This window comes from Nannospalax galili, unplaced genomic scaffold, assembly GCF_000622305.1.
Source record: "Nannospalax galili isolate Female #2095 unplaced genomic scaffold, S.galili_v1.0 scaffold859, whole genome shotgun sequence".
NCBI classification, from domain to species: Eukaryota; Metazoa; Chordata; class Mammalia; order Rodentia; family Spalacidae; genus Nannospalax; species Nannospalax galili.
Window position 1 is genome coordinate 154,040 of NW_008342889.1, and position 14,039 is coordinate 168,078.

A 14,039-nucleotide genomic window follows, 5' to 3' on the forward strand; every position below is an offset into this window, starting at 1 on the left:
GATCTGCCTGCCTCTGCCTCCTGAGTGCCGGGATTAAAGGCGTGTGCCACCATACCCAGCTCGTGTTCTTTTTTAAAAAATTCTTTTAGTAAAAGCCAAGCGTGATGGCGCTTGCCTTTGATCCCAGCATGCAGTAGGAAGAGGCAGGCAGATCTGCATAAATTCAAGGCCAGCCTGGTCTACATAGGTAGTTTCAGGCTAGCTGGGGTAACAGGGAGACCCTGTCTCATAAAGGCCAAAAAAAAATCCTTTTGGTCAAAATTTACAGAATATAGACATATTAATCATAAATTCATCATTAAAAGATTTTCTTTTTCTCTAAGCTCATTTAAAAGAAATAGCCACTTGATCACAACAAAATCCTAGTATGAAATATATATATATATATATATATAATATCTTTCAAGACATAAATGACAGCAGATCACACACAGTGAGACAGGCCTGTCATCCCAGCCTTTGGGTGGTAGAGGAAGGAGGACCAGGCTTTCAAGGCCACCTTGCTCTACAGGAAACCCCGTCTTACACCAACTACAACAAAATAATGAAAATTAAGCTGATTATTAAAAAATATGAAAGGGAATTTGAAAATATAAAGAGCTAGCAAAGTTATTTAAAGACAAATACAGAATTCCTAAGAACAAAAGTATAATTATATTTCTAAAACCATCAATAAATAGTTTTAGAGCAGATTAGAATTAAATGTGAACTTCATAAATGGGAAGTACAAATACATAAGTGTGTGTGCATGCATTTATTTGAATATTTGTAAATAAACATAAAAACTACCTATATGTGTCATATGAGTGTGGGGGATACTAAAACTCATATCTAGTCACTTCACACATCTTAAAAATTTTATTAGGATTGACGCCGTGCATCTTAGAACATACTTCAAAGCTTCTGTTAGGCATTCCATTGCTTATATTGCTATTAGGACCCATAAGCTTGTTTCTCTTCCTTTTCAAACAGCTTGCTCAGATACTTTCTTATTCTTCTTGCTCTTACCACTGACCTCCATTTGACATGAGTAAAGCTGTGTGAAATTTTAGGGCACTCTTATAAGGTCCTTTCAGCTCCCACACCAGTGTTAGAGTCTGAATGGTTCCACAAACTCACAGGTTAGATGAGCCACTGTCAATCCATTTCCATTTCTTCTCCTGTTTATCATATGATAATCCAATCCAGTAACTGGTTCCTTTAACCTGGGACTGAAGGAAGTCCTGTAAAGGAAATAAAATGCATCTTATGATAAAGTTCTCATCTGTGAGCTGACTAAACAGAACAATAGGAAAGGGAGGGCTGTTCCTGTCAGTTCTCTGCTGCCCTGTCCTCTCTCCCCTCAACCCTCCATTTTTCATTTTCTAAAGCGATTTTCCATTGGTAGAACAGTTAAGTCAAACTTGGTATCTATTTCACAAGTAATAAGAGGTAAAGTTTAGGTATCTAACAATTCCTTAATCAATTTGTGACCATGACTTCTTTTTTGAGATGTGCTCTCACTATGTAGCTCACTCTACATTTGAATTCTCAATCCTCCTGCTTCTGGCTTCCAAGTGCACAGACAAATCTGTCTCAGTATATTTTTCTGATACTTTAAAGAACCATTTAAACTCTTTTTCCAGAAGAATAAGGGCTGTAGGGAATTGGTCACTGCATCATCTTGAATGACAGGAGGGATCGTCAAAGCAAATTAAGATGAACAGTGTGTACGAAAAAAGTGCATCAAAACTCTGTTTTTCACAGAGGAAGCATTTCTGTTGCTCAACGTCCAGACCACATAAGAACAAGAAGGAAAGGAGAGATATTTATGACTTTAATGTGTTATAATGTGACTGAAATATGTTATCACAGTGCCATGAAGTCTAAATTACTGATTATTTTTAAAATACAGGTTTTAATTTAACAACATGACTGCATCATTGGAAAATTATTTCACTATTTGGGATTAACAATTATTTTAACTTATAATTTTTAAAATCTATTAAATTTGGGATATTTTCACCTCACTTTCATTTATAAGGAAATAGAGATTTCGGGATGATCCTTGCAAGTTATTCTCTATAAAAAAAACACATTCTGGGCCTGGAGAGATGACTCAGTGATTAAAAGCACTGACTGCTCTTGCAGAGTACCCAGGTTCAGTTCCCAGCACCCACATAGCTGCCAACAACTGTTCGTAACTTGAGTTCCAGGAGTTCTGGACCCTTGTCTAGCATCCTTAGGCACTGCACGTATGGGTACACTTGCATATATGTAGGTAAAACACTCATACACAGAAAATTAAAATAAGTGAATTTTTTAAAAACATACATTCTGTTTAGTAATAAACTTAACAGAGAGTTTGGTATCAAGGCCACTATATTTTCTCTTTTAGTAATTCTCTTTCAAGGAAAGACAATTTTATACAGCACTTAACAATACTGAGGTAAATGTTTTGGATGGATGCAATGAATACTACCATGGGGCTTACTGGTAAAACTGCCTTGACTACCATGGTCTTTATTATCATTTCTGTTTGCAGATAGAACTACAGACGTTAATTACTTTACACAATAAACTGGCTAGTAAATGACATACACTGACCTCTTCCCAGCAATCTAATTTCTTGATAGTAACCCAGACTTTTGTCTATGAGGTTTAGTTGTCATTCTATGAGGATAAATAATTGTTGATGGCAGGCTGAATTTGCCAAAGGTTTAAACTGATCCAGTGAAAGCATGCTTCTCTGTGAGACTCTCTTGTAGACTCCTTTAGAAGGGAGGCTATTGCAAAGACCCAACTGCAACCTTATTAAGAAGGCTTATCTAATAGATGCGGTGTGCTGAATGCTTACAAAGTAGCAGGTCAGAGTAACCTGGGAAAATAAACTGCCCAGTATGTAATATATATCTCATATTACAGATAAAACACACAGCACTTGAATGGTCTTCTTTCTAAACTCCTCCCTGGCCTCAGCATCTTACTATTGAAGGGTCACAGAGTCAAACAAAATAAAGTGCATTTAGAGTCTACGGTACCCGTTCATCACTGTCATCGATGTTCAAAAGGGATAAACTGCATTCGTGGCAAGTCTGCCTACATCCATTCCAGTTTTTACTGTCCATGATAAAATAATAACATTTTGTGCCACAACAGAACCAATGTCCTTCAAAGCATTTGCCTGAAATATTGAAGGTGAATCATTAGACTCTACTCTGGTATTCTGTTAGAGCAATGAGTTTATTAAGCCTCTATAACTAAATAAAATCTCACAACTCTTTAAACTTAAGCTTTTCCTATACCTTATAACTCTGGAAAATCAAAATTCTAGAGTTCCAGGAGATCTCTGCACACCCATGTCCCATGTAACATTGTTTATAAAAGCCAATATATACAACAAAACTTCAATGTCCAATCATTGATACGTGGGTAGAGAAAATGAAGCATACCTACATAAAAGAATAGTATTTTACCTTTAAAAGGAAGAAAATCCATCTGGGAATTGTCAGTCATACCTATAAACCCAGCCTAAAGCAGGAGATCATCACCATCCTGAGTCCAACCAGCCCATGATACAGAGTTAAGACCCTGTCTCTCACCTCTCCCATAAAAAGAGAAATCCTGACATATGTGAGAACGTGTATGAACTTGAGGAAATAATGCTAAGTGAAACAAGCCAGGCACAGGATAATACTTCATGAGTCCATTCATAGGAAGTTTCTACCACAGCCATAATCTAAGAAGCAGAGGCTTAAAGCACTTGATACTAGAGGAAGGGACAACTGAACAGTTTTGGCTCAGACAGTTTCAGTTACACAATATGATTAAATTTTAGAGAGTTGTTTTAACACAAAGTTGTCCAAACTCCATTCGTTTAAAATTTTGTTCGGATGTATGTTAAGTGTTCTTACCATAAAAGGAAAATAGAGATAGATGAAGAAGCATTTGAGGAAGTTAGTCTGTTTTCCTGATTGTGGTGATGGTTTCACTGGTATGTCTGTATTCCCAAACTTATCAAGTTGAATGCATTACAATATGTGCCATTTTGTGGAACAATAATAGCAAAATAAAATTGAGATAGTTCTGTGGAATAACAAGAGTCTACTAGTACATGGTATGTCCAGCCTTTGTTTTCTTAGGTGACTAGGTAGCTCAGGCTGGTTTTGAACTTGCTGTGTTCCCCACAATGATCATAAATTTGCAATCCTCCTGCCTCTTTTTCCTAATTGCTTGGATTATAGCATTATGCCCTTATATACAGATAATAAAGCTATTTTAACATTATAAACTAAAAAAATTTTAGTTCAGAAATGCCAAGAGCATTATTTTTGGAGTTTTTTTTTCCTTTCATATAGTATACCGGTTTTTAAAATATTATTGATCATTTAATAGTGAAGATAATAAATTCCTGCTATCATAGAATAGTGAGATTCTACACAAAGCTCTTTGTAAACTAAATCCTGAACAAGTGATGAATAATTATTGATTAGTGAATTAAAGATAACCAGCTACTATGCAAAATAGAAAAGTTTATTGATATTTCATATCATCATCTCTTCGGTATGATTACTGTCATCATTACACAGAGCTGCACAGTTATTGATACTATGATAAAGCTCATATATGTGCTGCAGGGAGGACATTTCAGTCACAGATAGGTGAACTATCTGCAGCAAAAACAGAATGAAAACACACACACACAAGTATTTTTATATTTGCACTCATATAAAAGCCGTTGAGTCATTCTTACCCTAATTATTTAGTAAATACACTCTTACTGACAACTTCCATAGTCCATGTCACAAATAAAGTGGGATTTGCTCAGAGGGGCAAAATGACCTGAATTTTCATGGGAGACGAGACACTATTTCATCTCCTACAGGCAGCAGACTACCAGACTGGCCCCTGAGAGCTAGAAACTACAAGGTTATACTAATCTGAGCAGGTTTGGGAGACTCCAGTTCTCCACCTGAAATAAGGAAACCCACTTATATTTAAGAGATCCACGTTGCCCATGAACCCACAGGTCACGAGCTCATACACTGCATTTTACGTCTCAAAACTTTGAGAGAAGAAACAATACAAAATAAATTTGGTATTTTATTCAAGATTTCCTCCATACCTGTAGATTTTGAACAATTTAAAATGATCTTATTTTTCCCATGACATCTCTTCCTTTCTGTTAGGTTTTTGAGACTCTCATACTCTATAGACTTATTTTTCAACATTTTTTCCCTTAAGTTCAGATCATTTTGCAAGTTGAAATACTCTTCACTGACGTTTTTCAGGTTTTTTTTGCAGTTTGTTTTGTACTTGAACTAAAATTATAGCAGATAGAAAGCACAAAAATGCTCATAAGGAATAAGGTATGAAATTTAAAATAAAAGAAAAAAAGCCTTGTGTTGAAAGCCAACACATATATTACTTTAATAGTACTGTAACATTTAGAAAATGACACCTCACATAACTCACCACAGAAATAGAAACATCAGAGTTTTCAGTATCATAAACTTAACGTGTGAAATAAATATCTGAAGAAAAAAATATGGTGAAAATACCTTACTTTTCTAATCCTTCATTTTTATCACAGTTAACACAAAATTATCAAGTAAGTATGAAAATAAAAAAAATTTCAGTCTGTCAACACTTACCATACCATGAAAATCTGAACTAAGAAACAGTTAAAAATTGGTAGAATTAGTATTGGAACACTTGAGATAGTCATAGTAGGAAAAAGTACTATCTGGATATGGAATTGTATTTGATCACAGCCTATTAGTAATTCTCTCTAAAACTGTGAGAATTCAAGTATAAAATAAAGCTTAAACTAAAGATCTTATAACATGCACATACAGATTTATTCTTTTGCCTTAGCCAGTCTTTAAAATAAACTTAGGAAAAGATCTAAAGAAAACTATAATTTCTTTTGAACAGCTGTTCCTCAAAGAATGTTTATATCAGATTCACAGTGATCTGAGCTCAGAAGGCAGACTATCACTCAGTCCTCGGCTATCAGAAGGAATGTTGCTATGCATAAAGTCAAATAAGGCAGCTCATCACAGCCGCCAGAGTCATCTTCACAGGTGAGAGGAAAGGACACTATGATGTGCCCAGGAAAAGAAAAGTGGGCCTCTGAGGATGTCCAGTTCCCGCTGGCACATCCTGTGATTACAGACCAGACAATAGATGGAGCATGTTCGTACTACACAATTGGTGTCTAATGTTCTTACTTAAACCAAAAAGATGTTTTTCATTTACTCACTCTGTGTCACCAACACTACTATGACTGCCATCAGCAGAAGTAAACAAAGGACCCCGAGAGCCACAGCGACACGATGCCAGGGCACTGTGCACTCTTAAATAAACAAAAGAAAGCAAGAAAATCATCACCAGGGAAAGAGCTTGACCTGCCACTAACCAGAACCTGGGAAAACAGGGCAAATAAAGAGACAATCATCTGTAAAATTTTACAAAGATCCGTCCTACACACTGACTGAAATTGCAGTTCCAATATTGTAGGTTTCTGGCTGACATACATCCATCGTGGAAATTCCATGCACAGGAACAGTTTCATAGGATTTCATTGTTTTATTGTTCATTTTGGTCTTGACCTCTCAGTCTTCCCCACTCAGCTTCACAAGCAGAGAGAATGACAGTCATGTGCTGCCTGGCCTGGGTCTATAGGATTCCAATGGTGCATCTTTCACAGAGCATGGAAAACAATAGGCCTGATGCCTATAGGAGAATCCAAACTAGAATGTGAGGTGTGCATTCCACCAAGAGATCACAACCAAGCACACAGAGGAAGGAAAGGTCTGAGAACGTTCTTGAGAAATTAATTTGTAGGCAGTGGTGGATACTCTGCAGCAGAACTGCGGTAGGGCCCATCACAGAATCAACTTACTGTTCTTTTCCATAAATTCTACTTTCTCTAGACAATACTGCATTTGTCCTTGTGCATTTGAGGCCTTTAGTGTTTGTAAGCCATACTTTTGATCACCACTATGTAAAGAAGTAAGTTTTCAACTGAGACTTTAACTGTGACAATATTAGAAGGGTAGACAGAAATAAAGAACAGAAAACAGAACTCTGATTCAACAATTTTGGGTGCTTTGTTATTATTAAAGTTTGATAAATAAGACCCTTAAAACATTTTTGGTTCATGCTGGGTGTGGTGGTGTGCAGTTTTAATGCCTGCCTCAGGGAGGCAGAGGCAGCTGGACCTCTATGAGACCAACAGTGAAACGGGACAAGGGAGACCCTGTTAAAATACTACACACACACACACACACACACACACACACAGAGAGAGAGAGAGAGAGAGAGAGAGAGAGAGAGAGAGAGAGAGAGAGATGTACTTGGTTCAAGTAAAAGCAATTTTTAATTTTTAGCACATACTTTTTACTTCAGAGTCTAGTTTGTTATTTACTTTAAGGGTTCATGAATTTTTCTTGAATGGATTTGAGTAAAACCATCCTCATGGTCTCTCAAATTCAAAGTAATTTATTCAGTTCTTCATACATTTTCTTAAAACAAAAAGACCATTGTTCTTCTACTCTGGCCATTGTGTACCAGCCGAGAACCCAATTGCAGGCAGGATACTGATTTTAACGTCAAACATGTACAATGTATAAAAAGCAGAATTCATCTACCTTTGTGGTCAGCTTCTCTGGGCCCTTCAGTATCACCGGATCTTACTCTGTTCTGTAACTCTAAAGGAGACTGAAGAAATCTCACCGTTGTGTAAATCACCTCCTGGTTGCTCATCTTGGGAGTAGGTGAAGCTGTGTTTGGTGTAAGCTCTTGAGTTGATTTTCTTTCTTTAAAAGGTTAAAATATCAACGTTTAGGAACATACCAGGATTTGATGCACTGAGTGGCTAGGGGTGGATTTGCTAAAGGATTACTGATTCTTTAAGGATCTGAATCATATGAACTGAGCCTGATTTATACAAGATGTAAAAAGTCTTTTGATACTTCTGTTTATGTCATTTATACTTCTAGTAGTCACAATAATTAGGAAATGTGGAAAGAATATTAAAATCTGCTAATAAATCATTGCACTATTGACACAGCCAATTTTCTTCCAAATATTCATCCTACGTAAAAACACCAGGCAAAATTGGTAACACCTTAAAACACAGAAGAACTTTGCTTTGTGTTTTGTTTTGTTTCTTTTAATTTTGTTTTGATTTGTTTTGAGACAGGATCTCCCTGTAGCCTCAGCTGGCCTGGAACTCACTATGTAGACCAGGCTAGCCTCCATCACACAAAGATCCACCTGCCTCTGCCTTCTGAGTGCTGAGATTGAAGACATGCACCTCCACACCAGGGAAACAGAAACACTTTTAAACTATCAATGCATATATTCTGATAAACATGTAAGTGTGAAAATGTTCTTGTAGTCTTTTGAGTTACATATGTTTCTATGAGACTTTTATAGATGCTACCTCCAAAATTGTTATTTAAAGGTTAGTACTGATTAAAAATGTGAATTATATGTTTGATAAATAGCTGTTGAGGTGAAGCCCAAACACCTGTATTTTTAATTATGAATGATTCTATACGTATGAACATTTTGTCAACAATATTGTCGTCAATGATGTTTCTAGAGCTGTGCATGTAAAATAAAATTTGTCGATAGGTATTCATTAGCTAATGTCCATAACGGACTCACCTGATAATGGATGCCAATATAGAAATAATTAAATAATACATACCTAAAATTTGTATTTATTCTTATATTAATCAGTATGAGAAGGCGAGGTCTAATAAACAGGTAATATGGAAAACAAATTGTTCATGTATTCCTGTCAACTTATTTTAATCTATGAAATTTTTTAACATTTCTATTTTTCTTAATTTCTTTAGAAAAAGAGTCTTTCCTATCAGAATTCTTCTAGGAAGGTAAGATAATATTTAAATCATTCAACCCAGTTCAAAAGTCAGTAACTCCACAAATCCCTCTTCCTTGTTCTCTTAACTCATTAAAACCCATAGCACATCAAGGAAGAGAAAAAGCCTCTTCATGAACGTGAACTCCAGTTTTCACAGAGCTAATGCTGTTCTCACAGGACCAATAAAGACAGCTTCCCTGACAGTCTCACTCTCCTGCCACACCGTCTGGAAATCTGAAGTAATAAAAACAGCTTTTACCTGAATCTCAGCCAGGCAGTGATGCCGGTGGAGAGAAGTGGTCCCAGTGAGGACAAGCAGGCTCTCTGTCCTGAGCCCCTCAGAGGCTCCAAGGTGAAAGGCAGAAGTGTGTGGCCACTGACTGATGCTCCAGCACAAAATCTTCTGCCCCTCCACGTGACCAAAGTGAGAAGAGGAAATTATGTGATGAAAGCTCATACTGTCACGGAAGTCAAGATGGTAACCAGCTACATAGTCCTACATTAGAAATAAGTACTTGACGTGTGCCAAAAACATGTTCAAAATCAGTAGATGAAGACTGAGCAGATAAAGGAACATGTCTTTTGAAACAAAAAGCACCAATATCTTTAGCAGAAATCGAGGATGCTTACAGGAAAACACTAGGAAGAAAAGCTAACTAAAACATTTATATATTTATATTTATGTGTAAGAAATGGTGTGAGTATGGTCCTTATCTCCACACTTTACCAACTGTCAGAGATCCTCTGTTGTTTAAAGAGACAGATTACTTCAGTTTTTTTGAATTACGTTTCTTGCAGCTCAGTGTATTTTAGGAATGCCTTTAAAACATTCACATTTGACTCTGAAATTCTTGGTTTATTCTTCCAGGTTTTCTTGTTTTGTTGGTTTTTTGAGACATGGTTTCTGTGTAGCCCAAGCTGGTCTGGAACTTGCTGTAGAGACCAGGCTGGCCTCAATCTCACAGAGATCAACGTGCCTCTGCCTCCTGAGTGCTGGGATGACCATGCCGGGCTTCCAGTTTTTTATCTATACGTAGTGTTTACTGTGGAAGTTGGTATTGGTCTGTATGCAGTGGTGCTGGGCATCAAACTCAAGGCCTTGGGCCTGTGAGGCCAGTGCTGTACCACTCAGCCATACCCTTAGTCTTTGGGTTTTGTTTATTTTAATGTTTTTGTTTTTGTTCCGGGGTTTTTTGTTTGTTTTTTAAACACAGGGTCTTGTTATGTCACTGAAAATGGTCTTCAAATTACTCTGTGCACAAGCTGTTCAAACTCAGGGTCCTGCCTCTGCCAATTCAGCACCAGGAGGAGTACAGCTCTATACAAAGATGGTTTACAGCCCAGGTTGATCAATTGTTTTCTAAGTAATAAGCATTTTCTCATTTTATGGATATTCAACTACACTCTCCTCCAGACTACTGCATGTTCTCAACATAGGACCTACTCTAGGCTGTGTCTCATCTGACCTGCTTCTATCCCCTTACATGGTTCTTAATCTTCTAGATCTCTGAGTCACCACTCAAATCTGCCACTTGTCAGCACACACCAGAGGTCAGCCTAAATACAGTCCAGCCATTAATACATCTCAACAGTGTACATATAGGTCCTTAGATGGAGTGTGGATGCTTCCAGAATACCTGCTGTTAGGCATTTTCTTTTCCATCCCCTCATCCAGGATTAGAAGATCCCGAGCCTTGTTCGTAAACCTAAGGAATAAATAGTTATTGTCAGAGAGGATCAGAGGTGATCGGTGGTTGAGGAAATGGCAGATACTCCGCCATCAGAGGACGCCCCGTGTGATGCAGGACCATTTTGAAACCTCCCCAAACTGGCAGTGGTTTTGTCTCCCTTTTCCAAAAGAAGAGACCATTCAAAGGTAAAGTAACTTAAGGGCATGTCTTTTCTACTCTTGACATATCTTTAAAATAAGGAATTTCTCAGTACATAGACAATGGACAGAATATAGACTCAAAAGGGCCTGGACTTTCAACAAAGATGAAAGCATGAGTTCCAAAACTGAGGAGACACTACCAGACCGGAAATACCAGCCTGAGCTCCTCGGTGACTTCAGCTAAGTCTCCACTTCCTTGAAGTCGTGGATTCACCACAGCACACTGGCAGTGCTATTTCCCCTCATGGTTGCCGTGAGGATTAAAGATACATAAACAGTGCTTGACCATAACCTGGCAAATATGTGGTAGGCTTTTATTGAAGATTAAATCGTATTATTGGAAGTTAATATTCAAATCCTTCCTAGTAGTAGAAATTTGAACAAATCACTCTGAACGTTCAAGCCTTGGCTTCTTCACTTGATCACTGAGGGAAACACAGTCCTGGGATAGTTAAATGCAATGAGCACTGTAGATAGGATTTCTTAGACTTCAAAAAATATATTTGCAGCCAGATGTGGTTGCACTTGCCTTTAATCCCAACACTCAGGAGGCAGAGGCAGGCAGATTTCTTTGAGATTGAGACCAGCCTTGTCTACTTATCAAGTTCCAGGTCAGCTGGGGCAACAGAGAGACCCTGTCTTTAAAAGACTATATAATACACACACACACACACACACACACACACATATATATATATATATATACATAAATATATACAAACATACTTATATATATATATACACACATATGCTTGAATATGGTTTCTGACCATCAAAATTTGTGTTGATCAATTGGCATGGTGGCACATTCCTGTCATCCCAGTACTTGGGAGGCTGAGGCAAGTGTTCAAAGGCACTTTGTTCTACACAGGGAGTTGTCAGCCAGAGGTACTAGTAAGACCCTCTCTCTGTAAGAAAAAAGCAAAAGCACAAAACACTCATGATGAGGCGGTCCACCCTTCCTGTTCTCTTGACTCTCCACACCTGTCTGCTTGCTGCCCTCAAACAAGATGAGGTGACCTGGCGTTGAACTTTCAAGCCTCCAAAAGCCTCACTAAGACACACACTGAGCTCAGTTCGCTATCCATGTCACAGCAGGTGTGCAGGTCTTTAGAAGAAGATGGCAGAGATCTACATGAGCAGGGTGATGACATGGGAAGCTTACAACGATGAGCCACAGCTGCTCTGGAAAATCTACCTTGTGGCATCAGACCTGGGGACTTAAATCATGATGCTCAGATAAATATTAAGTACATTGAGGTATTTTTAACTTGCATCCTTATCTCTGGTGACAGGATAGATCATCTTCGGGATGGAGGGTAAGCAAATATGTAGCATGCTTCTTCACATGTTTTACATACTTTGCCTCCTTTGACATGGCTTAGTCTGCAAGCATGACTTCCAGACCTGCTCTGTCCATTACTGTGACCACAGTGTATACGGGAGAGATGGGGCCAAACAATGCACTTTGTGGATAAGGAGGAAAAAGTTAAGAAGAACTGACTATAGGATTTTAACTTTAGTTTTAGAAAGTCAGACAATACAAGTCACTATAAAGTCTAATAGTGTAGCAGCTCTCTTTGACCTCTGTTTGCTGCTTTATGTTATTAGCATGTATTGATTATGTCAACAATGTGTTTGGTGACGACATCTTCATATGTATGTAATGTATTCATTTTGATCTTACGGTCACTGTCCTCTCTTGTCCACCTCCTATTTCTCTTGAGCTCCTTCCTTTTTCTGACTGGTCTGTCGTCTACATCATAATGAGAGAGAGAGAGAGAGAGAGAGAGAGAGAGAGAGAGAGAGAGAGAGAGAGGAGGGGAGAGAGAGGAGAGAGAGAAGAGAGGGGAGAGAGACAGAGTGAGAGAGAGAGGAGAGAGAGGAGAAAGAGAGAGAGAGAGAGAGAGAGAAAGAGAGAGCCAAGAAGTTTAGAGTTCTTTACAAGAATGTGGATGAGCGGTTGAAAAAGGAAACTTCTTAGATGAAAATGATACATATTAAAAGGTAATAGTCACTTCAGATGGATTTGATGCAAATTCATATGTAACTCTGGTCACAATGCAGTACAAGGTGGGATGTAACAAACTCTATCACACTGAGCTAATGAAACAGAAAGAGGATAAAGCTGAAAGCTGTTTTAGTTTTCTTGAAAGATGTGTTCCAAATTCACTTCTGCACAAAACACATACACACTTAAAACACACACACACACACACACACACACACACACACACATGAATATTTTTTTCCGCTGCTTTTCTGAAAATGCCCTTTTAGTTTGGGAAACCTTATCTTCTGTCCATTCCTTGCTGAGGAAACAATTAGCTGAAAGTCTTGCATACAGCTCTAATCACATCTGCAAACCGTCCAGTCACACCCTCAGACCTCAGCGGCTTCATCAGTTCACAGCTGCAAGCTGTTCTTCCTGTCCTAGGCTGAGGTGATGGACATCTGGAACAGCCACCAGCTCACAGGGAAGATGGGCCAAATCATGTCACTGGGAGAAGCAGGTAGTCTCCATGGCAGCCAATGTATTTATCCTAATGCCTAACTCTGTGTGTGTGTGTGTGTGTGTGTGTGTTGTTGTTGTTGTTGTTGTTGTTGTTGTTTTGGTTTGGTTTGGTTTGTTTGATTTTAGACAGGACCTCTCTGTAGCCACAGCTGACTTGGAACTTGATATGTAGACCAGGATGGCCTCTATCTCCTAGAGATCTGCCTGCCTGCCTCTGTCTCCCTACTGCAGGGACAAAAGGCATGCACCACCACCTAATGCCCAACTTTGGAGCACTGAAATATGCTAAACCTTATGGCCCTTAAGGGGGAAAGTTTTCTATGTTGATGTTCCCTGCTCCTGCAGACACCCCATTCGTCCTGCATTTGTAACCAAAGGCATGTCATTGCTCTAGATTTAAAACACGCTTGTCTTTGCTGGGCCTCAAGCAATGAGAAAAACTAAATAAGAACGCCACTTTAAGAACTCAGTAAAGAAAAACATGTTTAAATCTCACTGCAGGGTAGTAGCCAGGAAGCCCCAGCAATCCTCCTGCCTCTGCCCCAACCATCACCCAGTACCCAGCACCCACCGCCCACCACCTACCACCCACACAGCACTGAGATTATAGGTACAAGGTTGACCACACTCAGCTTTTCGTGTGCATGCTGGGATACAAATTCAGGGGCTCCTGCTTGCAGAGCAAGTGATATTATTCACTCGAGCATTAGTTTATGTCCTTAAAATAGGCCACTTTGAATAGTCTTTAAAAAAAA

At 38.5% G+C, this 14,039-nt stretch overlaps 1 protein-coding gene across 1 annotated transcript in view; it reads right to left on the reverse strand.

Annotated features, from left to right (window-relative positions):
* The window catches only part of LOC103738756, an 88,532-nt gene that overhangs the window by 48,355 nt on the left and 26,138 nt on the right, over positions 1-14,039 (reverse strand). Inside the window, exons 8-13 of the mRNA XM_029566325.1 lie at positions 10,476-10,584; positions 9,089-9,374; positions 7,635-7,802; positions 6,245-6,337; positions 3,021-3,163; positions 1,120-1,223 (exon numbers count right to left, since the gene is read on the reverse strand). Coding sequence (XP_029422185.1) covers positions 1,120-1,223; positions 3,021-3,163; positions 6,245-6,337; positions 7,635-7,802; positions 9,089-9,374; positions 10,476-10,584 — 903 coding nt within the window. The remainder of the gene's footprint in view (positions 1-1,119; positions 1,224-3,020; positions 3,164-6,244; positions 6,338-7,634; positions 7,803-9,088; positions 9,375-10,475; positions 10,585-14,039) is intronic.